The sequence below is a fragment of the Eleutherodactylus coqui genome, chromosome 13, assembly GCF_035609145.1.
Source record: "Eleutherodactylus coqui strain aEleCoq1 chromosome 13, aEleCoq1.hap1, whole genome shotgun sequence".
NCBI lineage: Eukaryota > Metazoa > Chordata > Amphibia > Anura > Eleutherodactylidae > Eleutherodactylus > Eleutherodactylus coqui.
Genome location: NC_089849.1, coordinates 87,282,223 through 87,310,114, shown reverse-complemented (window position 1 = coordinate 87,310,114; position 27,892 = coordinate 87,282,223). Strand labels below are relative to the sequence as shown.

General features: G+C 43.6%; 1 protein-coding gene across 1 annotated transcript in view; it reads right to left on the bottom strand.

The window, feature by feature from the left end:
• The window catches only part of LOC136588568 (calcium-binding protein 2-like), a 28,259-nt gene extending 4,300 nt beyond the window's left edge, over positions 1 to 23,959 (bottom strand). Inside the window, exons 1-3 of the mRNA XM_066587907.1 lie at positions 23,657 to 23,959; positions 20,646 to 20,676; positions 18,141 to 18,284 (exon numbers count right to left, since the gene is read on the bottom strand). Coding sequence (XP_066444004.1) covers positions 18,141 to 18,284; positions 20,646 to 20,676; positions 23,657 to 23,959 — 478 coding nt within the window. The remainder of the gene's footprint in view (positions 1 to 18,140; positions 18,285 to 20,645; positions 20,677 to 23,656) is intronic.
• Between the last annotated feature and the right edge of the window lie 3,933 nt (positions 23,960 to 27,892).

The following is a 27,892-nucleotide window of genomic DNA, read 5'->3' as shown; positions in this document are numbered from 1 at the left end:
AGAATACTACTGATGACTAGAGATGAGCGAGCCTATTCGCTAAGGGCAAATACTCGAGCGAGTATTGCTTTTGCGAGTACCTGCCCGCTCGTCTCAAAAGATTCGGGCGGCGGTGAGCGGTGAGTTGCGGGAGTGAGGGGGGGGGGGGGGGGAGAGAGAGATTTCCTCCCCGCCGGCACCCGAATCTTTTGAGACGAGCGGGCAGGTACTCACAAAAGCAATACTCGCTAGAGTATTTGCCCTTAGCGAGTACGCTCACTCAGCTCTACTCCTCTGTACCCCGACCGATCAGCTGAGTGGGCGCAAGCTGTCAGCGCTGCAAATACACAGAGGTCAGAGTGGCCAGCGCTTGTGACTACAGGCACAGCTCCCATTGATATCACCGCGAGCCATCCCTGCAGTTAAAAGCGCTGGCCAGTACGGAAGTCGTCGCGGATCCTTGCGCCCACTTAGCTGATCGGTCTGGGTCCAGAGCGACAGACCCCAGCCGATAAACTACTGTGCTATTTTAACCCCTGAAGGATGCAGCCCTTTATTTTCCTCCCCACTTTCCAAAAAGTGATAAAACTTTTATTTATCATCGCCGTAGATATCCAAGGGCTTGTTGTATTTATCAATGGTACTATTTAATGTATCATATAATGTACCCAAAAACATTAAAAAATTTGTAAGTGGAGTACAATAGGAAAAAAAAGGAAATTCAACCATTTTTTGGGTGGGGGCATCTTGTTTTTATGGCATACACACTGCAGCAAAAATGACACAAATAACTTTATTCTGTGGGTTCCTACGATGGTGATGATACTAAGTTTATACCGATTTTTTTTGGGGGGGGGGGGTTGTGCTACGTTTAAAAATTCGGCCGCTATTTTCCAACAGCCATAACTTATTTTTTCTGTCGACATAGTTGTGTGAGGGCTCCATTTTTTGCGGGACGTCCTGTAGTTTCTATTGAAACTATTTTGGAGTGCATACAACGTTTTCATCGCTTTTTCTACCATTTTTTTCCTTGGAGACGGGGTGAACAGTAAATAGTTCGATTCTGACATTGTGTATTTTTTTTCTGTACGACATTTACTGTGAGGGGTAAATAAAGCGTTCCTTTGATAGATCGGACCCCTGTAATGACGTTAGTCACTGGCAGAGCTGTCCAGGGCCTAGTATGACCCTCCAGCTCTGCTGTAGCAGGGAGCCCTGGGGGTCACATGACCCGCCAGCTCCCGGAGTGAAAGTTACACACTTAATTTCACTTTCTAGTACACAGTGCTCATTAAGCACTGTGTACACGGGGAAGCAGAAGGCAGAAAGGGTTAAATACCTCCGGGTTATCAGCTGTCACTAACAGCTGATAACCTGTTCCTGATTGATTGCAGAGGCAGGAGGCTTGAAGCGCCGCCGTAATTTTACATACGGCGGTGCTTTAAGCCCAGGACCAGGCGCCGTAAATTTACAGTGCCTGTTCCTAAATGGGTTAAAAAACTTTAAAATACATTTTATTTTTTCAAATAATTAAAACTTATTTTAAACAGATTTTTACATTTTTTATGGTGTCATAATTTGGTTTTGGTGTTCATGTTTACAAAGATAAACATTTGGCACTGCGAAGCCTAAGGATCCCAATCTGGTCAGCATTCCTCTGTGATCCCTCCTTTACAGGAGAAGGGTAACAGACTTTCTCGAACTTAATACTTGACAAACGCGAGAAACATAAAACGTATTTATCCAAACTGATAGAGTATTCTGCAAATTGTGACATCGACATTTTAACAATCGTTTAAAACCGTACCAATCATCTAGAATTAGATGATTCAGCAAAACATGGGGGTTTACAAAAACCAACTAAAATTTTCTTGGGCTTATAAAAGGGTCAGATGTAACGTTAGCCCTCCTTCAACATCTTCCAATCACACCAGCACCAAATAACCACAATATATTTGTGTAAATCACTTACTAAGAACAGGAAAAAACAGAACCTTTTTAAACAGTGGACTTCATAAACCTACCCCACTAATAGATCCAGCAAAACCTTCCATCTCAATCTTTGGAAATCCCCAATGAAACATCCCTACCAACCCCAATATCACCCCAGAGACTCCGGAGTCCCACCTGTCTTGAGAAATATCAATATATATTCCAAAAACAACTCCTAACTCCCCCAACCCCCACCCAATATCACCCCAACTGATGGAACACCTACTCATAATACTTCTAGTCCTCTTCCAATACCCGAACAATTCATCTGAAACCATGGAGGACACCCTTCAGTCTGTATCTTCAATCACCACCTATGAGCCCATTTCTTATTTAGGACAAAAATCCTGACCATCCCTTTCATCTGTACTTCCGTTGAAACCCTTCTTAAAGAACCACTCAGCAACAAAAACACCTACACTACTACAAACCAAAATTACACAGCTCTACAAATCTATGCTACCCACCACCAAGAAAAGACCAAACATGGAAAGTGATAAGAAACGCCGTAAAATCAAAGCTGCCCCAGAAACAATAACCAATGTGGATGCCATAAAACATGGTATCTTCAGTCTATCTTAACACATTTTCAACAGAAAGTAAGTTGAAATGTTGAGTAAAGGTTTGTCTTTTAGCCCCTCTAGTGGCCCTGATTTTTGAATTTCTTGTGGGCCTAAATTGTTTTATTTAATAACTCACTTTGTACAGACATTTTGCCACATCCCAACAACCCCATGGGCAAACCCACTATGCCCTACTCTGAGGTGCAGGATGTGAACCCTCTCCTCGTCTCAAATTTGAAGCCACCTATAGAACATGAAGGACCATACATTCAGACGTTTTATGGCAAAGTCATGAATAATTTTAAAATTTTAACAAAGAGAAACATGTATCATCTCACAACTTAAACAGAAATCAGATAACGACCCCCAAAAAACCTGTGCAACAATAGAGAAATAGTTATGAAAAACTGGAGCTGGGGTGATTATGGACAGTGGCTTTTATGATTGGGAAGCCCAAAGGATATTGGGAAATGAAGAATTATTATATGAAACTTTGGACATAAAAAAGTTATTGCTTAATTTTATTGCTTATGTGTTGAGCACGAATTGTTTAACCTAAACTGAAAAGGATTTTATTTCTGTAAATACTCCAGAAATCCCATATTTTTACTTTTTACCCTAAATCCACAAATCCCTTAGTAATCCCCCAGGGCATCCTATTAAAGCTGCGGTTGGCTCGATTACACATAATCTATCGGAGTATATAGATCACCATTGACAGCATGGAAAGGAGTTTGCTGCTCACTGAGCAGGCGCTCGCTGCGGTAGAGCTGGGAGAGGATGGTTGTACGGAAGAGCAGGGGGAGCAGGCAGCCAGCTGGGTGACAGATATAAGGAGGGGTAGAGGGAAGAGAAACACGGAGGCTAGTCCTGAACTGGCACAACCCAACAAGTTTGCAAAGTTGGCAAATGAGGGGGATGCCATTACAGAGCCAGCACCACTGCAGCACAACATGCCCTCTGACCACCAGGGGTATGTCTGCTCTAGTGAGAAGGGGGCAGGGAGCGAGGTGCAGGCCAGACAGGTCCTAGTGGTGGTGGACTCAGTTATAAGGGGGACAGATAGGGCAATCTGCCATAAAGACCGGGATGGTCGAACAGTGTTTTGTCTTCCTGGCGCTCGAGTTCGACACATCGTGAATCAGATTGACAGATTACTGGGAGAGGCTGGTGAGGATCCAGCAGTCATGGTGCACATTGGCACTCATGAACAAATAAGAGGTCAATGGAAGGCCCTCAAAAATGATTTCAGGGACCTAGGATCCACACTTAGGGTGAGGACTTCTAGGGTAGTTTTCTCAGAAATACTACTTGCACCTAAAGCCACACTAGAAAGGCAGCAGGATCTTAGGGAGGTAAACAATTGGCTCCGGATTTGGTGTAGGAAGGAGGGGTTTGGGTTTCTGGAGAACTGCGCTGACTTTGCTGTCAGCTACAGGCTCTTCAGTAGGGACGGGCTGCATTTTATTGGGGAGGGTGCAGCTGTGCTGGAGGAGAAGATGGCTAGAAGGCTGGAGGAATGTTTAAACTAGGGGACTGGGTGGGAGGGCAAAAAGAGAAACAGGGGGGTAGTCAGTGTAGTTAGCGACCTGGGGCTAAGTAATGGGAATGGGGGTCAAGGATGGGGTAGGGTTAGTACAGTTAGAACTAACAGAACAGCCAGTTGTACTATTAGTAGCAAAATGAAATGAAGGAACAAAAATAACCATATAAATTGTATGGCAACGAATGCAAGAAGTCTGATCGGCAAAGTGGGTAAGCTTGAAGCGAGAATGTCTGATGAAAATTATGATATAGTGGGAATAACGGAAACATGGCTTGATGATAAGTGCGATTGGGCGGTGAATTTACAGAGTTACAATCTCTTCAGAAGGGACAGTGGAAACCAGAAAGGGGGAAGGGTATGTCTGTACGTTAAATCCTACTTAATGTCGAGGCTACGGGAGGATATAGGGGCAGGTGACAAACACGTGGAATCTCTGTGGGTGGAAATACAGGGAGAAAAAAATAACAAAATCCTGATAGCGGTTTTCTATAGGCCACCAAAAGCAACAGAAGAAATGGAAATCTTATTATTAAGGCAGATAAAAGAGGTGTCAAACCGCAATGAAGTAATTATTATGGGGAACTTTAATTATCCAGATATAATATGGGAAAACGAAACCTGCAAATCTAACAAGCGTGATAAGTTCTTGAGAACAATTAAAGATAACTACCTTACCCAACTTGTGCGGGAGCCAACTAGAGGGAGGGCCATTCTGGACTTAGAACTAACTAACAAACCGGACTGAATAATGAGCTGGTAGAGGTTAAGGGACACTTGGGGAACAGTGACCACAATATAATCAACTTCCAGCTGTCATTCAATAAGAAACCTTATCAGAGAGCGACAAATAAACTAAACTTTAGTAAAACAAAATTTGATTAGCTTAGAATTACTATCGGTAACATTAAATGGGACAACATCCTCAAAAATATCAGTACAGAGGACAAATGGGAAAAGTTTAAAAGGATCCTAATTAGAGATGAGTGAGCACCAAAATGCTCGGGTGCTCGTTACTCGAGACAAAATTTTCGCGATGCTCGAGGGTTCGTTTCAAGTAACGAACCCCATTGAAGTCAATGGGCGACTCGAGCATTTTTGTATTTTGCCGATGCTCGCTAAGGTTTCCATTTGTGAAAATCTGGGCAATTCAAGAAAGTGATGGGAACGACACAGCAACGGATAGGGCAGGCGAGGGGCTACATGTTGGGCTGCATCTCAAGTTCCCAGGTCCCACTATTAAGCCACAATAGCGGCAAGAGTGGGCCCCCCCCCCAACAATTTTTACTTCTGAAAAACCCTCATTAGCAATGCATACCTTAGCTAAGCACCACACTACCTCCAACAAAGCACAATCACTGCCTGCATGACACTCCGCTGCCACTTCTCCTAGGTTACATGCTGCCCAACCCCCCCGCACGACCCAGTGTCCACAGCGCACACCAAAGTGTCCCTGCGCAGCCTTCAGCTGCCCTCATGCCACACGCTGGCCTCATAGCCACACCACCCTCATGTCTATTTATAAGTGCGTCTGCCATGAGGAGGAACCGCAGGCACACACTGCAGAGGGTTGGCACGGCCAGGCAGCGACCCTCTTTAAAAGGGGCGGGGCGATAGCTCATAATGCTGTACAGAAGCAATGAGAAATCCAATCCTGTGCCACCTCCATCAGGAGCTGCAAACGTGGGCATAGCAATGGGGAACCCATGTGCCACACACTATTCATTCTGTCAAGGTGTCTGCATGCCCCAGTCAGACAGCGGTTTTTTATAAATAGTCACAGGCAGGTACAACTCCGCAATGGGAATTCCATGTGCACCCACAGCATGGGTGGCTCCCTGGAACCCACCGGCTGTACATAAATGTATCCCATTGCAGTGCCCATCACAGTTGAGGTAACGTCCGATTAAATGCAGGTGGTCTTCGGCCCACACTGCATGCCCCAGTCAGACTGGGGTTCTTTAGAAGTGGACACATGGAGTTACAACTCCGTGTGGACCGACAGCATGGGTGGGTCCCAGGAAGCCACCGGCGGTACATAAATATATCCCATTGTAGTGCCCATCACAGCTGAGGTAACGTCAGATTTAATGCAGGTGGGCTTCGGCCCACACTGCATGCCCCAGTCAGACTGGGGTTCTTTAGAAGTGGACACATGCAGTTACAACTCCGTGTGGACCGAAAGCATGGGTGGGTCCCAGGAAGCCACCGGCAGTACATAAATATATCCCATTGCAGTGCCCATCACAGCTGAGGTAACGTCAGGTTTAATACAGGTGGGCTTCGGCCCACACTGCATGCCCCAGTCTGACCGGGGTTTTTAATACATAGACACTGGCAGGTACAAATCCCTAATGTGAAGTCCCTGTGGACCCACAGCATGGGTGGCTCCCTGGAACCCACCGGCGGTACATAAATATATCCCATTGCAGTGCCCAGCACAGCTGAGGTAATGTCAGCTTTAATGCAGGTGGGCTAAAAATTACTAGGATTACACTGTAGGCGAGGGCCCAAAAAATTGGTGTACCAACAGTACTAATGTACCTCAGAAAAATTGCTCATGCCCAACCAAGAGGGCGGGTGAATCCCATTAATCGTTTTGGTTAATGTGGCTTAATTTGTAACTAGGCCTGTAGGCAGCCCAGTTAAAATAAAAATTGGTTCAGGTGCAAGTTTCAACGCTTTATTGAATTGAGAATTGAAACGTATAAACATAGTTTACAAAAGTTATATGACTGAGCCTTGTGGGCCTAAGAAAAATTGCCCGTTCGGCGTGATTACGTGAGGTTTCAGGAGGAGGAGCAGGAGGAGGAGGATGAATATAATACACAGATTGATGAAGCTAAAAGGTCCTCGTTTTTGATGGTGATAGAGAACGATGCTTCCATCCGTGGGTGCAGACTACGTATTGTTTAGGTATCGCTGCTGTCCGCTGATGGAGAAGAGAACTCTGGGGAAATCCAGGCTTTGTTCATCTTTATGAGTGTTAGCCTGTCGGCACTGTCGGTTGACAGGCGGGTACGCTTATCTGTGATGATTCCCCCAGCCGCACTAAACACCCTCTCTGACAAGACGCTAGCCGCAGCACATAGAGCGCGAGTTCAGGCCACGTGTCCAGCTTCGACACCCAGTAGTTGTAGGGGGCAGAGGCGTCACGGAGGACGGTCGTGCGATCGGCTACGTACTCCCTCACCATCCTTTTACAGTGCTCCCGCCGACTCAGCCTTGACTGGGGAGCGGAGACACAGTCTTGCTGGGGAGCCGGAAAGCTGTCAAAGGCCTTGGACAGTGTTCCCCTGCCTGTGCTGTACATGCTGCCTGATCTCCGTGCCTCCCCTGCTACCTGGCCCTCGGAACTGCGCCTTCTGCCACTAGCACTGTCAGATGGGAATTTTACCATCAGTTTGTCCGCCAGGGTCCTGTGGTATAGCATCACTCTCGAACCCCTTTCCTCTTCGGGTAATAGAGTGGAAAGGTTCTCCTTATACTGTGGGTCGAGCAGTGTGTACACCCAGTAATCCGTAGTGGCCAGAATGCGTGTAACGCGAGGGTCACGGGAAAGGCATCCTAACATGAAGTCAGCCATGTGTGCCAGGGTACCTGTACGCAACACATGGCTGTCCTCACTCGGAAGATCACTTTCAGGATCCTCCTCCTCCTACTCCTCCTCAGGCCATACACGCTGAAAGGATGACAGGCAAGCAGCATGGGTACCCTCAGCAGTGGGCCAAGCTGTCTCTTCCCCCTCCTCCTCATGCTCCTCCCCCTCCTCCTCAACGCGCTGAGATATAGACATGAGGGTGCTCTGACTATCCAGCGACATACTGTCTTTCCCCGCCTCCGTTTCCGAGCGCAAAGCGTCTGCCTTTATGCTTTGCAGGGAACTTCTCAAGAGGCATAGCAGAGGAATGGTGACGCTAATGATTGCAGCATCGCCGCTCACCATCTGGGCAGACTCCTCAAAGTTTCCAAGGACCTGGCAGATGTCTGCCAACCAGGCCCACTATTCTGTAAAGAATTGAGGAGGCTGACTCCCACTATGCCGCCCATGTTGGAGTTGGTATTCCACTATAGCTCTACGCTGCTCATAGAGCCTGGCCAACATGTGGAGCGTAGAGTTCCACCGTGTGGGCACGTCGCACAGCAGTCGGTGCACTGGCAGATTAAACCGATGTTGCAGGGTGCGCAGGGTGGCAGCGTCCGTCTTGGACTTGCGGAAATGTGCGCTGAGCGTGGGTAGCTTTTCAGAAACCGCTGAACCACCAAATTAAAGACGTGGGCCAGGCATGGCACGTGCGTGAGGCTGCCGAGCTGCAGAGCCGCCACCAGGTTATGGCCGTTGTCACACACGACCATGCCCGGTTGGAGGCTCAGCGGCGAAAGCCAGCGGTCGGTCTGCTCTGTCAGACCCTGCAGCAGTTCGTGGGCTGTCTGACTCTTCTCTCCTAAGCTGAGTAGTTTCAGCACGGCCTGCTGACGCTTGGCCACCGCTGTGCTGCCACGCCGCGCGACACCGACTGCTGGCGACGTGCTGCTGCTGACACATCTTGATTGCAAGACAGAGGTTGCATAGGAGGAGGAGAAGGAGGGAGAGGGTGGATTAGTGGAGGAAGCATACACCGCCGCAGATACCAGCACCGAGCTGGGGCCCGCAATTCTGGGGGTGGGTAGGACGTGAGCGGTCCTAGGCTCTGACTCGGTCCCAGCCTCCACTAAATTCACCCAATGTGCCATCAGGGAGATATAGTGGCCCTGCCCGCCTGTGCTTGTCCACGTGTCCGTTGTTAAGTGGACCTTGGCAGTAACCGCGTTGGTGAGGGCGCGTACAATGTTGCGGGAGACGTGGTCGTGCAGGGCTGGGACGGCACATCGGGAAAAGTAGTGGCGACTGGGAACCGAGTAGTGCGGGGCCGTCGCCGCCATCATGTTTTTGAAAGCCTCCGTTTCCACAAGCCTTTACGGCAGCATCTCCAGGCTGATCAATTTGGCTATGTGTACGTTTAACGCTTGAGCGTGCGGGCGCGTGGCTGCGTACTTGCGCTTGCGCTCAAACACTTGCGCTAGCGACGGCTGGACGGTGCGCTGAGAGACATTGCTGGATGGGGCCGAGGACAGCGGAGGTGAGGGTGTGGGTGCAGGCCTGAGACGGTCGTGCCTGTGTCCTGAGAGGGGGGTTGGATCTCAGTGGCAGGTTGGGGCACAGGGGGAGAGTCAGTGGTGCAAACCGGAGGCAGTGAACGGCCTTCGTCCCACCTTGTGGGGTGCTTGGCCATCATATGCCTGCGCATGCTGGTGGTGGTGAGGCTGGTGGTGGTGGCTCCACGGATGATCTTGGCGTGACAAACCTTGCACACCACAGTTCGTCGGTCGTCTGCACTCTCAGTGAAAAACTGCCACACCTTTGAGCACCTCGGCCTCTGCAGGGTGGCATGGCGCGAGGGGGTGCTTTGGGAAACAGTTGGTGGATTATTTGGTCTGGCCCTGCCTCTACCCCTGGCGACCGCACTGCCTCTTCCAACCTGCCCTGCTGCTGCACTTGCCTCCCCCTCTGAAGACCTGTCCTCAGTAGGCTTAGCAAACCAGGTGGGGTCAGTCACCTCATCGTCCTGCTGCTCTTCCTCCGAATCCTCTGTGCGCTCCTCCCTCGGACTTACTGCAATTACTACTACCTGAGTGATAGACAACTGTGTCTCATCGTCGTCCTCCTCCTCACCCACTGAAAGCTCTTGAGACAATTGCCGGAAGTCCCCAGCCTCATCCCCCGGACCCCGGGAACTTTCCAAAGGTTGGGCATCGGTCACGACAAACTTCTCCGGTGGGAGAGGAACCATTGCTGCCCATTCTGGGCAGGGGCCCTAGAACAGTTCCTGGGAGTCTGCCTGCTCCTCAGAATGTGTCATTGTAATGGAGTGAGGAGGCTGGGAGGAAGGAGGAGCAGCAGCCAGAGGATTCAGAGTTGCAGCAGTGGACGGCGTAGAACTCTGGGTGGTTGATAGATTGCTGGATGCACTTTCTGCCATCCACGACAGGACCTGCTCACACTGCTCATTTTCTAATAAAGGTCTACCTCATGGACCCATTAATTGTGAGATTAATCTGGGGACGCCAGAAACGTGCCTCTCTCCTAATCCCGCAGCAGTCGGCTGCGATACACCTGGATCAGGAGCTCGGCCTGTGCCCACACCCTGACTTGGGCCTCCGCGTCCTCGCCCGCATCCACGTCCTCTAGGCCTACCCCTCAGCATGGTGTATTACCCGTAGTGCATAAACAGAACGCTGTAATTAAATGTGCCGCTTACTGGCCTGTGGTTGGAGGCTGACTTCGCTTACGGAATGCACAGCAGAGCCAGGAAAGAATTTTGCGCAAGCCTGTAGTGATACGTAGGTGCGTATGACTGAGCTAGTGAAATTCACAGCGCAGAAGCAGTCAAGTGTCCAAAGGCCACTAGTAGGCCTTAAGTATTTTGCTTCTATTTTTTTAAAGGCTGAGCTGAGACAGCAGACAGATACTGTAGGCAGCGTATATATGTATACTGTTTCCCTCTGGACGGGATGACGACGATGATGTAACGGGCAACGCAGAGCCAGGAAAGAATTTTGCGCAAGCCTGCTGTAACACTTAGCTGCGTATTAATTAGGACTACTACCCCCAGCAGAGACGCAGTACACTCAAGACGGTCACAGGCAGCCCAAAGATAGTATTTTTCCCAAATTTGTTTGAAAAAGCCCACTGCCTATATAGACAGTATATCTCTTTCCCTGCCTCACCAGTACTGCCCCTATACTATGTACAATGACTGCAGACTGAGGACGCAATGCTCTGCACGCCCGATATACAAAAAAAAAAGTGCAACACTGCTAAAAGCAGCCTCAACAGTACTGCACATGGTCATATGTGGCCCTAAGAAGGACCGCTGGGGTTCTTCAAGCCTAAAATAACACCTAACACTCTCCCTATAGCAGCAGCAGCAGCATCAGCAGCACTGTCCCTGATCTCTGTCAGAATGCATCTGTGGCGAGCCGCGGGCGGGGCAGATTTTAATACTCGGGTGACACCTGATCTCCCCAGCCACTCACTGCAGGGGGGTGGTATAGGGCTGGAACATCACAGGAGGAAGTTGTAATGCCTTCCCTGTCTTTCTATTGGCCAGAAAAGCGCGCAAATGTCTCAGAGATGAAAGTGAAAGTAACTCGAACATCGCGTGGTGCTCGTCTCGAGTAACGAGCATCTCGAACACCCTAATACTCGAACGGGCATCAAGCTCGGACGAGTACGCTCGCTCATCTCTAATCCTAATCACCTCATGTGAGCAGTTCATACCCTTTAAAAATAAAAGGACTTCAAATAAAAGGAAACCAATGTGGTTCAACAAGACAGTAAGGGGGGCAATAAACGAAAAAAAAAGAAAGCGTTCAAACTACTAAAGCAAGAAGGCAGCGAAGAAGTGCTAAAATCATACAGGGAAAAAAACAAAACATGTAAAGGAAAGATCAAAAGTGCTTAGGAGGAGGCAGAAAGACTGATCGCCAAAGAGAGCAAAAACAACCCGAAACTATTCTTCAACTATATTAACAGCAAAAGGATTTGCACTGAGAGCACTGGCCCTTTAACAAATAATACAGAAGAGATCATAGAAAACAATGGGGGAAAGGCAAATCTATTAAATAGTTTCTTTTCAAATGTATTCACGAATGAAAAGGAAATGTCACATGAGATGCAGGGGAATAAAACGAACCCCCCGCAAAATACTGCATGCCTAACACAGGAGGAAGTGCTGAGCCCGTTAAAGAGGATTAAAATCGACGAATTACCGGGCCCAGATGAAATACACCCAAGGTTTTTACGGGAACTAAGTGATGTGATAGCTAGGCCGCTATTTCTAATATTTATGGAAACTATCAAGACCGGGGTTGTACCATTGGATTGGCGTATTGCCAATGTAGTTCCAATATACAAAAAGGGGTCCAAAACAGAGCCTGGAAACTACAGGCCGGTAAGTCTCACTTCAGTAACTGGAATAATATTCGAGGGGCTTCTGAAAGACACATAGAAGAAGACCTCAAGGAGAACAATGGAATAACTCCTCACCAGCATGGGTTCATGAGGGGTTGATCATGTCAGACCAATCTGATCAGCTTCTACGATGAAGAAAGCTCTAGGCTGGATCTGGGAGAGTCTATTGCTCTTATATATCTGGATTTCTCTAAAGCATTTGATACTGTGCCGCATAATAGGTTGATATATAAAATGAGACAGCTCAGTCTGGGCGAGAATGTGTGTAGCTGGGTAAAGAATTGGCTCAGAGATAGAAAGCAGAGGATAGTAATAAATAGTTTGTACTCTGAATGGGCCACCGTTGTTAGCAGGGTGCCACAGGGCTCAGTATTAGGCCCCATTCTGTTCAATATATTTATCAACGACCTGATAGAGGGGCTGCACAGTAAAATATCAATATTTGCAGGTGATACAAAATTATATAAGACAATTAATACAACGGAGGACAATGTGCAGCTACAAAAGGACCTAGATAAGCTGGGAGTTTGGGCTGAAAAATGGCAAATGAATGTTGACAAATGTAAGGTTATACACATGGGCAGGAGAAACGGATGTCACCAATATACACTAAATGGTGTACAGCTAGGGAAAAGTGATATGGAAAAAGACCTGGGGGTTCTAGTGGATTGTAAATTTAACTGGAGCAACCAATGCCAGTCAGCTGCTACAAAAGCTAATAAGGTCTTAGGGTGCATTAAAAGAGGCATAGGGTCAAGGGACGAGAACATTATTCTACCAGTATATAAGTCACCTGTCAGGCCTCACATGGAATACTGTGTACAGTTCTTGACACCGGTGCTCAGGAAAGATGTAGCAATGCTTGAGGGGGTTCAAAAAAAGGCAACTAAATTAATAAATGGAATGAGGGGACTGGAATACCCAGAGAGGCTATCAAAATTAGGATTATTCACCCTGGAAATAAGACAGCTAAGCGGCGACCAAATAACTATGTATAAATACATGAGGGGACAATACAAGGATCTCTCCCATGATCTGTTTATACCCAGGATTGCGTCGGTAACGAGGGCATCCGCTACGTCCAGAAGAAAGCAGGTTTCATCGCCAACACAGAAGGGAGTTCTTTACTGTAAGAGCAGTGAAACTGGAACCCTCTGCCTGAGGACGTGGTGATAGCAAAATCCATAGAGGAGTTTAAGAGGGGACTAGATGTCTTTCTAGAGCGCTACGATATTACAGGATATAGAGATTAGGTGACCAGCGGGTTGTTGTCCCGGGTCTCACAGTCAGGTAGGAACTATCAGAGGTTGATCCAGGGATTATTCTGACTGCCATTATGGAGTTGGGAAGGAATTTTTCCCCCGATGGGGCTAATTGTCTTCTGCCTCTTGGGGTTTTTTGCCTTCCTCTGGATCAACAAGGAGGTTGAAACAGGCTGAACCAGATGGACATTGTCTTCATTCAGCCTTACATACTATGTTACTATGTTATGTTACCAATGACAACATTTTGTCAAATACTTACCGGCCTACCTAAAGAATACTGGACACCTTTTAAGTCTTATTAAGCCAGACATTTCATGGAAGGATTCTTATATATGGGCCTCCTTAGACTTGAAATCTCTATACACCAATATTCCACATGACAAGGTGATCCTGGCAATCCAACACTTTTTAGACCAGGACCCTCTAGTGCCTATCCATCAAAAAAGTTTTAACTGAGATGCCATCCATTTTATCCTCACTAACAACTATTTTACCTATAATAATAGATTCTACTTACAGACGAAAGTGACCACGATGGGGACAAAATTTGCGCTCAATTATGCAAATCTTTATATGGGTGCATTTTAAGAAGACAAAATGAGTAACCCACGTGTAATTTTGTACAAAACAGTTCATTGATGACATTCTAATCATATGGGATGGCCCAGAGACGGACCTTCATAGTTTTATCCTAGATCTTAACACTAACACGTGGCTTCTGGAGTTTTTAGGCAATATTAGTGTCAACCAAATGGTCTTTTTAGATTTACAACACATCCGGGGGCCAAACCCACACCAAAACCCATTTCAAAACCATTGATGCAAATAGCTATTTAGATTTCACAAGCTGTCGTGCAAAACAATGGAAATTAAATATCCCCTATGGACAATTTAGGGGAATCGGGAGAAATCGCACCGCAGACTCGTATTTTAAAGCACAATCAAACATTCTTAAAAAATGCTTCAAAAACAAGGGGTACCCAGGGCAGCTAGTAAATTTGGCCAAGTCAATACTATAACAGCGAGATCAGCCAAAGGACCAACAGAAGTCTGAGAAAACCAAGGACCACAACTCAAAAATACTGCTGTGACTCGTTTTAATACTCAACATTCTCATCTAAAGAGTATCATATCAACACACTAGGGAATCAGACAGGGTACCCCTTTTCCTCAGACAATATTCCTAGTCAACTTCAAGTGGTATTCTGAAGAAACAGGACCCTCAAAAACATATCAGCACCTTCTCACCCTCACAAGCAAAAGATCCCAAATTGTACTTCTGCAAACTCCATGTGGGGTGGACATACAGTCATGGTGCCTTTAGATGCAATGTACGTAACTGCAAATGTTGCCTAAACATCTTCCACAACAGAAAAGAGATCTTCATACAAAATGAAAACAAAAACTATACTATGATATTTTCTGAACTGTGGGTCCGGTTCTGTTGTTTATGTGCTCGAATGTCCATGCAGTTTGAAAATAGTTGACCATATGATAAATGCCCGAAGAACATGAGGCAACAAACACCGCTCAAACAGCACAAATGGCTTTTTAAACCACAGTATCTATCTCATTATAACAGAGACACCCCACTTATGCGCTTAACCCGAATGGAAGAATTATATACTTGATAAAGGCTTCTTAGGAGGCCGAAACGCGTTGTATAATAAACCTACTGAAACTTTGAAAACACCATCCAAATCTGATTTACTACACGCCTTCTGGGATTGAGGGGTGCCGCGGACCTGGCACCCCTACGAAGTTAGTTATCTATCATATCCTTACTGCTGGAGCACCAGGAGGCTTTTTTCAATTGTTGTCTATAACCCCAATGGAAAAGATCCCTTTACAGAGAATTTATGAAATTACACAAGGAGATGTTTTGGATCTTTCGCTTAGACACCTTGTCACCCAAGGGACTGAATGAAGCACTTGAGCACGTCTAAATAATTTTGAAGAAATTCTCCTGCTTCTCTCCTGAAACCCCTCTTTTTTTGATCCCTTGGATTTAATTTTCCACATTATCATGTTTTGCTACAAGACTTATATATATATTCCTAACTCCCATATTTTATGATGAAATTCAAGTTCATTCTTATAACAGCTTTTTAGCATACTGTTGCAACCCTAAATAATATATGTAACTTAATTTCCATGACCATTTTTACTTTAAATTTTTTAAAATTCTTTTTCAATTTAGTTTTGTCAAAATATTTATGAAAATTTTTTATTTTTTATTTAAAATCTGTAATTTATATAATATTCTTTGTGCGCTTTAATGTTTCATATATATTTTATATTTCTATTTATTTTATATGTACATATATTTTCTTATGTTTTATGCAATTATTTTATCTGATCTTCCAACATATTTTAATTTTTTTATCTATTTTTTAATATTTTTGAACTTTAAGTATTACAACTATTTTTATGCGATGTACCACACTGATGGTCACCCCCCAAAAATCTTTTCTTGACATGTTTTTAAAAACTTGAGTGATTCAAAACTAGATAGATGTGTTCACATATCGTACCATTATTGTTTGCCGTTCAAAAGTTCTAACATTACAAATGAATCAAGCCTTATGTATTATTGGTTCTGGTTCAATAGAAAGGCATGCATGCCATGGCCATCTAGTGTGCATGGGCAACAGAACATGAGCATGAACTTGTGGTCGCACATGATCCACCACTTCCAGATTGCTTGTGAACCTAGATAATTGAGGAGGCTTGCTGGTGCCTGCGAACTCCTCATTCACGTAAGTGCATCCTCTATTTCTCATACAGCCGGAGTGCTGGGTTCTTTTGTTATTTATTTCTTCCTCTGTTTGCAACTGAGGTACCGACATACCCTGGGCTATTCCTTTGCACTCTCCCTGCCCACTTGGACCACCACAGGGATTAGGTGACAGAGTGGACGAGTGCCACATAACATTAAAGGAGAACTAGGACCAGCGGTGTGGAGGCCTGTCTTACGACAGGTGGTCCGCACCAGGTGAGTCTTAATCTTTTGTATCTCCCCAATTGAAATACACCCACATTCTTGGAGTGCTGTCCTAAATCTCTTTTGTGTAGAGCAAGATGAGCTGGGTTGAGAGTTTGGATATACCAGTGGACACAGTTGAATCCGTTGTTGGAAATAGAAGCTGAATCATAACACCCAGGCACTGTCTAGACAAGGCTTTCCCTCGAAACTCAGCATCATAGCAAGATGACTTATCAGGGAAACCACAGGAACAATTACTTGAATGTGCTACAGAGTTCAATGGCTGAGACTGGAGTGAAAGTACATCAGTCAACCAGACCACTCAATCTAAAGTTTGGCAGAAAGTTAATATTTCAGAAGGACAATGATCCCAAGCACAAGGTCAGAGTAACATAAGAGAACGTCCAAGTCAAAGTCCAGATCTCAGTCCAGTCTAGAATCTGTGTCCATATCCAAGCCTCATCCAAGCAACCAAAACAACCTGAAGTAAATCGTCCAGAAGGAAATAGATGAAAATCGCTGTCAAACAGTGTGCAAAGCTATATAATAGCCCAAAACTATATTTGAACAACAAATACCTGATATACGTCTGCACTGGTGTGCCTCATCAGAGGTGATTGCTGTAGCTAATTCGTAACTAATGTAGCCACATGTCCTATTTTTCCCAAAGACCTATCCCAGTGAATAAGATTGACTTATTTGTACTTGTCCCCAATGAACAGCTAAGTCTGATGATTCCAGTAAGCCTACTGCTAAAGCTTTTAATCTACAGTAATTGCTAATTGATCAGGGATTCCACGTTTTCTCTTGCAGGTTGCTGTACATGTGACTTGTCAATCATCATTACAGGAGTTCTCCAGGAATAGAAAAGAGTCAACTTTTTTTTTCAAAATTAGTCCTATTCAAGTCAATGAGGCTGAGCCGCAATACTGCATACTGTCCATGGACAAGAATGCTGCTCTTTCCAAAAAAGAAAAGTTGTTTCCACAAATGTATTTGACCCGAGGGTCCTATCCTTCATCTGCTAACCCATTATGTAAATTTGGCGGGCAAGAGAGCTAAGATAGGATTTCACTCCCCTATTTCACCTTAATCCCCAGCCAAAAAACCACCATGGTCTTTATGAAGCATGAAGATGGTAAAAGTTATGAGTACTATGGGTCCACTTGGGAGGAAAAGATGACAGAAGTTTGTAATCCACAGGAGGTTGTCTGCTTTTTAAATCCTCTTTTGTTGGAAGAATCCCCCATAAAATAAGTTGATCCCAGTTTGTACCACTATTTGGATCCCCAGCAATGAGGTGTAATCTATGAGGAAATCCAGCAACATGTGTTCATTTATCCTGCAGTGCCACTACAGGGGAGATGAAGCATTACACTGTGGCCATTGGAATTAATTGTCTGTCCGTGTCATACATGGATATGATGGGCTTCCCCTGCTCTTTGTAGCCTCTCCAAGTTTGGCTAACTAATATATGTTGCAAATAAGGGGTTCAGAATGTTATAATACAGTATTTAAAAACAGGTTTTAGAAATGGAACAATTCATTTAAAGGAACACTCCGGTAATAGTAATGCACTGTATTATGCCTACTGCAGGGTCTAAGGTGGGTGGAGACCACACAGGTCTTGCCTAGGCATAACCATAGCATTAATTTAAACATCTCAGACCCATAGGATATACGTGGTGGGTTTTTCAGGTTTTGGACAACTGGAGCTGACAGGTTATTATGGTCCTCTGACTACAATTTCACCCTCACTGCCCTGAAAGTAGCAGAAATAGGAAAGTAGATCACTCACTTCTCATTTTTATATGCTGGGAGATCTCAATCAATTCCATTTCGGTTGGCATATATCCCATTGTTCTCATACACTCGCCCAGTTCCTTGTACCCAATGTATCCATCTTGATCAGCATCAAACTCCAAAAAGGCAGCATGTAACTCTGTAGAAAACATTAGAAAAACCATCCTAGTTGAGAACAAGAGCTAACATTAAATTCATGAACTAAATACAAAAGAAATACAAAGACAACTCGTCTCTTGGAACTAGGGATGTCAGAATCACTGGACTGTAGTCACCCACTGCTCACACTAAAATGTGGAACTGCATCCCACACATACAAAAGAATGTCTGGGAGTCACTCTTAATTAATGGCTGTCTGTTGTGCCTCTTAGATGGGGTTGCAAGCGAGTGACCTCCCTCTCCATGACATCCATATGCCTAGAGTTCAGTGGGAAAACTGCAATTTTGTGGTGTAGATACTTAGAGTAAAAATATAAAATCACCAACAATTAAAAATCTATGTGTAGAATAAAAACCCTATTTAAATAAAATGATGGTACAAACAAAGTATTCTGAAGAACGCATCCAAAATACAATAAATTCGGAAAGTCTTCAGACCCTCTCACATTTTTTTATATTTTGCTATGTTGTGGCCTTGTGCAAATTAAAAAGAAATGTCAATCTTTTCCCCACCATTCTGCACTCAGTACCCCATAATGACAAAGTGATAACAGAATATTAGAAAGTTTCGTAAATTTAAAAAAAAAGAGAAACTAACATTTTGCATTGACATAAGTATTCACGCCCTGTACTTAGTACTTAGGTGAAGCACCTTTGTGAGCGATTACAGCCTCCAGTGTTTTTGGGTATGATGCCACAAGGCTTGCACATCTGAATTAGGGGATTTTCTGCTATTCTTCTCTGCAAATTCTCTGTCAGGTTGGATGGGGGTCGTCTGTGGAGCCATTTTCAGGTCTCTCCAGAGATGTTCGATTGGGTTCAACTCAAGGCTCTGGCTGGGCCACTCAAGAACATTCACAGAGTTGTTCCTCAGCTACTTATATATGTAGTCTTGGCTGTGTGCTTAGGGTGATTGTCTTTCTAGAAAGTAAACCTTCTGCTCAGTCTAAGGTCTCTTGCGCGCTGGATCAGGCTTTGCTTAAGAATATCGCTATACTTTGCTCCATTTAGCTTTCCATCAGCCCTGACCGGTCTTCCTGTCCCAACTGTTGAAAAATACCCGCAGCATGATGTTGCCACCAGGCTTCACTGTAGGGATAGTATTGGGCAGGTGATGAGCAGCAGCTGGTTTTCTCCAGACATAACGCTTAAAACAGGCCAAAAAGTTCAATCTTGGTTTCATCAGACCAGAGAATCTTGTTTTTCACAGCCTGAGAGTCCTTTAGGTGCTTTGTGGCAAACTCCACGTGGCTTTCATGTGTCTTTTACTAAGGAGAGGCTTTTTTCTGCGACAAAGCCCAGATTGGTGGAATGCCACAGTAATGGTTGACCTTCTGGAATATTCTTCCATCTGCACGCAGGGTACATAGTCACCTCACTTGCCAAGGCCCTTCTCCCCTGACTAAGTAGTTTGATGCGTCAGCCAGTTCTAGGAAGAGTCCTGGTTGTTCCAAACTCTTCCATTTAAGAATCATGGAGGCTGCTGGGCTCCTGGGAACCTTCAGCGCGGCAAACATTTTTTGTAGCCTTCTCCAGATCTATGCCTTCACACAATCCCATCTCTGAGCTCTACAGGCAGTTCTTTCCTCCTCATGGCTTGGTTTTGGTTTCGATATGCATTGTGAGTTCTGAGACCTTATATAAACAGGGGAGTTGTTTTTTAAAATGATGTCCAATCAGCTGAAGTTAGGACAGTGACTCCAATCAAGGTGTAGAAACATCTTAAAGATGATCGAGAGGAATGGGAGGCCTCCAGAGCTAAGTGTCAAGTGTTATACCAAAGAGTGTAAATACTTAAGTCAATGCAAAATGTTAGTTAAAAAATGTACAGAGATTTCTAACAGTCTGTTTTTACTTTATCGCTTTGGGGTATTGAGCACAGAGTGATTTTAATTTGCACAACAGAACAAAATTGGGAAAAAGTAACGGGGTCTGAAGACTTTCCGAATCATTGTAAGTGCCCTAAGTAAGTTTAAAGGACTTGTCCAGGATTCACAGTTTTTTCTGCAAAAGTCACCGCCTATGAACAGGAGTGTCACAGTTTCTGAGAAAACAAAACAGACCTTTTTTGTAATTCTGGATAACTCCTTTAAGTTTACTAAACCTGCAAGGCTTATTTAATCCCTTGGAAAAAAGTAATGTTTTCTTGCTCCCAATTCCATAAATCAAAATGGGAAAAGAGATTTAAAAACTTGTAAAAAATGTAATTCAAAAATACAATGTGTTGACCTCTGATCTGCTTATCCAGGATCACAGTATTAAGGATATACTGAAAATCACTATAGAACCCTCTGGGGGTTACGTAACAAGTTAATCATAAGCTTTAAAGCCGGAGACTCACCGTCCATTTCTTCCGGGGCCAAATCCCTCTCCTATGTAGTAAAAAGAATGAAGACCATTAGTGACTGCCTGTCTCCGTGTACAGTAGCATACATTACATCCTAACATTTGGTATAGTAGATATGTATATTATACAACACATTGGTTGAAAACAGTTTCCTGACCGCACCTTATAGTATCCTCTTGGCATCTCATAGCTGCAGTACCAAGCACAGCCTGAGATATAGAGTGGCTCCACTCTTGGAAAATCCTGGAAAAACCATTTAAGTCTTATTGTTAAGCTAATTGAGGTTTAGTAAACCTTCATGGACAGAGAAAACAGAATACTAATTCTGGGGCAAAAGAGGTTACTAGTGACATATATATGACCATTGATTGACCATTGGGCCAATTCCTAACTCCCTTCATGACTAATTAAGCATTGCTTCTGGAGAGAAGAGCCCTGTACAAGTATTTGCTTCCTAGTAGCTACCGTAGCTAAGTGGATGCGACCAAAATAGGGCCTTTCCTCTGTCTTCAGGGGTTCCACAGCAGCTGCATGGCCTGCCTTTATTCTATATACACCCTTAACAACTGGCCTATTTTTGGCCTTTATTACTAATCATTTTTTTCATCATCGCATTCCAAGAGGCATAACTTTTTTTCTTCTGTCCACATGGTTATGTGGGGGCTTGTTTTTTTGCCGGAGAAGTAGTATTTTTTTAACATAGTTTTTGGGTACATATAATGTATAACTTTTATAACTTTTTTGTGGGGGAAGGGGAGAAAAGACCCAAAAATACCAGCATTGGTTTTTTTTTAGAGAGCAAACCATGTGGTATAAATGACATGATAACATTATTCCCTGAATCAGCAGAATTGGAGCAAATTTTTATAGTTTTTTTAAGTTTTACCAACTCTACATACTACATACACTTACAATACACTATACTATTAATTGGTATTATTTTTTTGGTTCACGCGATTATTTGATTGATTTTTATTCCATTTTTTGTGACACAGCATGCACAAAATTAGTAGATTTGGACTAGAGTGTTTAGTATTTTTTCACAGCGTTTACCATGCAGATTACAAAAATGTGCTAATGTTAATACGAACGCAAGAATTTTGTGTGGTCTCCATTTATTTTTGTTTTCATATGTTAATAAAAGGCGAAGGGGGAATGGTTTGGATTTTAAAAAAAAATTTTTTTTACATTTTTACTTAACTTTTTTACACTTTTTACTTTCGTTCCATTATGTTTTTTTAATATTATCAACTTTGACTGCTCATAGAATACACAACAAAACCTCAGTATTGCCATGTATTATACAAGCCTATTAGACCTCATTGTCATACTCTTTAGATGCTGCGATCGTACTGGAATCAAAAAGGTTAAACCAGAGCTACATCTACAGCTTACTCATTCACTCTACAGCTGCTTCTTCCTCCTCATCCCCTGTCCATGGAAATAGGAGCAGCATGTAATCTGATCCCTCAGTGAGCTGATCCGTCTCAAGACTGATCTTAGCATTATTTCAGAGTGAACGATCAGTGCAGGAGGGGGAGAAGAAGTGGCTAATAAGTGGAGAAAGAGGCATTTTCTTAATTCTAACGCTTATTATATTCACTTGCATTGATATATGTAAAGTTTGTCGAAACGACATTGCCTACTGTATTTAAGTATGTGCCATAGTTTGGAGCTTAAAGAGGACCTATCACCTAAACCTACCTACTCTTTTTTTTTTTTTAAACTCAAAAAACAAACAACCCACACGGAGTGAAGAACGCTAGTTACTGCCTTAATAAAGCAGCAATCAATCAATCAATCCTGACGCCTTCGTGGAGTTGACAGATTTAGTAAGCAGCTTGAAGCCCTTTTTATTTATTTTGTCGTACATCCCAATTAGTAAAACCTTTAATGGGGCTATTGAATTTTAAAGTTAAATGATTTGTAGATCAAAGCAAAAAGTTTTTTATAAAAAAACAATTATTGTCATAGGTTTTTCTTTCAAAGGCCATGGCCTTGTAATTTTTGAATCAATGTAACCATACAAGGGCTTTTTTTTGGGGGGGGGGGGGCGCAGGTTGTATTCTTTAATGCCATTTAGGATTACATTTATTGTTAGAATTCCATCATTGTTTTTTGTGTTTTGTTTTTATGGCATTCACTGTGCAGTATAAGTGACCTGCTTATTGTATTCTTATCATTACGATTACTAAGGTAGCAAATTTATATTTTTTTTTTATGTTAAAATTTAAAGACAAGGTTGAAGAGTTGAAGAGTTAATTGGCACCATTTTGGGGTATATACGGTATTTTGATCAATTTTTTATTTAGTTTTATTTAAGGAAATACTAGGAAAAGCAAAAATACCGGAATTGTCTCGAAATTTTTTTTATTTCATTCAACCTAGGGGATAAATAATATTATCATCTTATAGTTTGGGTCTTTACTGATGTGGCAATACCACTTATATACAGTATTATTTTTCCCATAATACAGTGTTTTGTAAGAGAAAAACATTTCTTTTTACTTGTGATGTACCTTTTTACTTTTTTTTAGCATCATTATAGGCTTTGAATATGCAATTATTTCATCACTTTTATAAAACAATACATAATTGGTAATTAGTAGTCATTAGCAACAGGTACATGTATAAGAAATTAATCCGTCTACATTGTTACCCAGACATAATTAGTGCCACACATCTAATAGGGTGAAGGAGAAAAATTCTAAATTGTTTCTAGGGGTTGTGTCATCCAGATTACCCCTGTCCATATGCTCTGTTAAGGTATACAGACGTCATAGAAGGGACCCTTTATGAGCCAGGATGAAAAGCCACTTACAAACAAGCAGTGATTCCCACTCTAGTTTACGCAAGCTGCTTTGGTGGACTTCTCTGAAAATCAGGCATTTTCCCAGGAGTCTTGGCAGTCAGATCTGCGACTACAAGCCGTCCTATTGAACGCTCTGTTAAACCAGACAGACTCTAATTCCTCTACAGTACCTGAAGACATCCAGTTCACCTACCTTGCTGAAAAGTGAATTCAGAAAAGGAGAATATGTCTTAGTTGTGATGCTGTGGGTATCGCTCACTCTCTTGCCTTTGTGGTGACCTCTACCATTGGCATGGTGTCTGTCATCGTGGCCATGGTGGTGGCTTTTCTTCTCATGACCTTCTCCAGTTTCAGGCTTTTGGTCTCCTTCGTGACCCCCTGTTGCTTTCTTCTTGCCACTAGCCTCTCCTCCACTTTTGCTTCTTGCCCCAGTGTGGCCTTTTGCCACGTCTTTCTCTGGGGTGCTAGATGTCTTGGCTCCGGTGCTGTGAGACATAAGATGGTTTCAGATGGACTGTTAGTAGCTTCCTGTGAGAGTGTTGTTCAGACCAGTAAAGCAGACAAAGGATTACCAGTAATCTAATAACATCAACTTGTTCTGAGCCACGTAAAAGAGTTTAAAGGGATTAGTGATGGGTCATGTGACCAGCACCTTGCTCTTCCTGTGCATAACGTACAGAACATATTCCTAACCCGTTCACATGATTACATTACAATATTGTACTACAGGTTATCTTACTATGCGTATATGTAGTGCAGGGTCAGGAGAAGAACTGACTGAGCAGAGACTGTGAAGTGAGGTAACAGTCCACCAAAATCCACTTAACAGTAACAGTATTTAACCCCGTAAGGACCTGACCTATTTTGGCCATATGGACGCATTGATTTTTGAAGGATTTTCATCGCTACTTTTCAAAAGCCATAACTTTTTTTATTTTTCCTTCGACATGGCCGTAAGAGCACTCGTTTTTTTTTTGTCTGGCAAACTGTAGTTTTTATTGGTGCAATTTTTTGGGTACATATAATTTATAACCCCCCAAACCATGGCAGGGAGAAAAAACACATCAATCCTGCCATGGTTTTGGAGGTTTGTTCTGTTTTTTTTTTACAGCGTTAATCATGAAGCGTAAATGACATGATAATTTTTTTCTGCTGGTGGGTACAATCATGACAATACTAAAATTATATATGATTTTTAATGTTTTTCCTCTTTTGTACAATAAAAACATTTTTTGGATTTTTTTTCTTTTTGCATCACTAAATTTCTCCATGGGCAAAGCTCTATGGGGACTTTTTTGTGTGTGTGTGACGAGCTGTAGTTTTAATTGGAACCATTTTGGGGTACATATGGCTTTTTTGATCATTTTTTGGGGGGTGAGGCGAAATGAACCAAAAAGCATTTGGGCTCTATTTAAAAAATAAAAATAAAAAATTATAGCGTTTGTCGTGCAGAATAAAAATTTGATTTATTGTAGAGATTGTTACAGATGTGATGATACCAAACGTTGTTTTTAGTTGTTATTTTTTAACCAAAGATGCAAAACTGCACCATAAAAGGGTTTTTTTCTTACTATTTTTTTAATTTTTTTTATATCCCTGTAGGGGACTTGAACCTGTAATCCTTTGACCGCTATGATAAAACTTTGCAGTACTTCTATAGTGCAATGCATTATCGCTATTAATAGTAATCATAGGCCATGGCAGAGCCGGACGCCGTCTTTTGGTATCCGGTTTGCCATGGCGATACATTGGCTGTCTGTGATTACATTGTGGGATGATGATGTCACACAGGGAGCGCTCTCCTTCTGTGAACCCTATAAAGATCACAATCAATATTAATTGCAGTATGTAAGGAGTTAACAGCGGAGATCGGTGTTCTCACCGATTCCCATTGTTGCAGCGTAAGGTCGACTGTCAGTCACGGCTGGCTCCCACTACAGGTGGCAATGGCTCAACTTCAGCTGGCAGCATAATCCGGCTCTTACCGTGGCCAGCCACCCCACATATCTTCTTTCTTCTGCATTGCTGATGACCGCAGACATTGGCCGTCGGTCATGCGCAGTACAGATTTTTTTTAATGTTTGCTTTTCAATGTCAATTGCAGATTGGCTGCGGGTCAGACGGATTCTATTGACTTCAATGGAGGCCTTCCACACAGCAAAATGGAGCAAGCAGCGGTTTTTTCCTCTGCTCGCAGAAATCACAATTCATTCTCACGAGTGTGAAGAAAACATACCTTTCAACGCAATGGCTGTGATTGGTTCATTGAGTGCTGCAGTGATTGGCTGAGCCATGGAGCTCAAGAACTAATCAGAGCCAGTGCTTCGCGTAGGCGGGATTTGTGAACTCCCTCACCAAGAAGCGCTGGCTGAAGACTACAGACAAATGTGCCAGAGCTTCGGAGGAGAAGTGTGGTGGAGCTGACAGCGCCTGCTAGGTGATGTATTGTTATTGCATTACAATGTAGCTAGGGCTTATTTTAGAGACAAACAGTAGAACTTATTTCTGTAAAAGTTGCATCGCACCACATGAAAACCGCGTCCTCATGCGATGCAACACAAAGGAAGATCCATAGGGATACATGGGATACAAAACATCACACATTGCAACTGTATAGAGCATGCCGCGATTTTTTTAGCAATGTCGCAGGCTACAAAACATCGCTCATGTGAAGGATCCCATTGGAAAGCTCGGGCTTCACATACATGCGATTTGTAGCGCTGTCGCATCGTAAGAAAATCATGCGATTTTGCGCCCGTATTAAAGCGGCCTTATAGGAAGCTGTACTGGCAACACAACTCTTTTGAATGGGTTCATATACATAAGCAATTTTTTCCCGTGTAGCGGTAGAAAATTGCAGCATGTCCTATTTTTGAGCGTGCCCTCGCATTGCATCGCCCTTTGTTTTCGATGGGGCCGGTAGCAGCATCACACCACGTGCTAGATGCACGCAGTAAGATGTGAGGTCTCCCATTAAAAATAATGGGAGACACTCCGTGATCCTCGCTGCGGCTGTCGATGCTGCTGCCGACACTATTGAAAAAATTGGGAGATGCGATGCCAGGGTGTGCCCAAAGATAGGATCGTGCCACGATTTGTTTCCCGCATCGCATTGTGACTGTAAGCTATCAATGAGTGACAGGTTGCCACGGGAGGTGGGGAGTTTTCCTTCAATGGAAGTCTTCAAACAGTGGCTGGGCAAATATCTGTCTGGGATAATTTAGTGAATCCTGCATTGAGCAGGGGGTTGGACCCGATGACCCTGGAGGTCCCTTCCAACTCTATCATTCTATGACAGCTATTTCTATATGGACCATCACACACAGATAGCTGTCAATCACTGATAGGACCGCCTACTGCACGGCTACACAACTCTCAGGATTGCCATTAGGGCTAAACCCTTAACGGTATATAATGTAAGTTTACACCCTAGCTGTGGGGTACCTAATGTACGAGGAAGTAAACTTATGTCATGTGCATTGCGCTGGATCAGAAGCTTAGCCTGCACCATCCCGCAGTGGGAGCAGGCTGTTGCTGACAGCCGGCCTCCTGCTGCAACACCGGAGATCAATGAGAACATCATTCTTTGCTGTTAACCCTTCTACATACAGCAATCTATGTAGATCACGGCATGTAAAGGGTTCACAGAGGAAACGTGTTCGTCTTTGTGACGTCATCGGACCTCCGCAATGTAACCACTGAGGGCCGTTGTGTTGCCATGGCAACAGGACGCCAAACACTGATGTCCCAACCTGCGATGGCCTCTGATCGCTATTGCAAGCGATAAGGCATTGCAGTACAGAAGTCCTGCAATGCATTATCATAGTGATCATAACTGCTATGGTTCAAGTCCCCTACAGGAACATAAAAAAATAAATAAAAGTCATGTTAAAAAAATTACAAAAAAACCCCTTTTTGAGCACTTACCCCTATATGAATTTAAAAAAAAAACAAAACATTTAAATCCACATATTTGGTATCATCGTATCCATATCATCGTACAATCATCCTGCACCACAAAAACTGAAAAAAAACCCTTTCAAATATGGAGGCAAAGTGCCTATTTTGTTCATTTTGCCTCCAGAAAAAAAACGCAATAAAAGTGATAAAAAAAAAAAAGCTGTATATACCCTAAAATGGTACCAATAAAAACTGCAGTTCACCACGCAAAAAACAAACCCCCTCAGAGCTCCGTCCATGGAAATAGAGCTGAAAATCCAGTAAAAAACTGTTGCTTGCTTATGGCCAAAATAGGCCGTGTCACTAAGGGGTTAAAGGCCTTCCAATTTACTTGTTCAATACCAAATTCCGTGTTAATATTGAATACAATCATCTTGCAGAATCTGGAAGTTGTAGGTCTTTCTCTTCAACTTCTTTTACTCGTCTACTTGCTTCTTGTGCCTCTTGCCTGTGATATCAAGAAAGAACC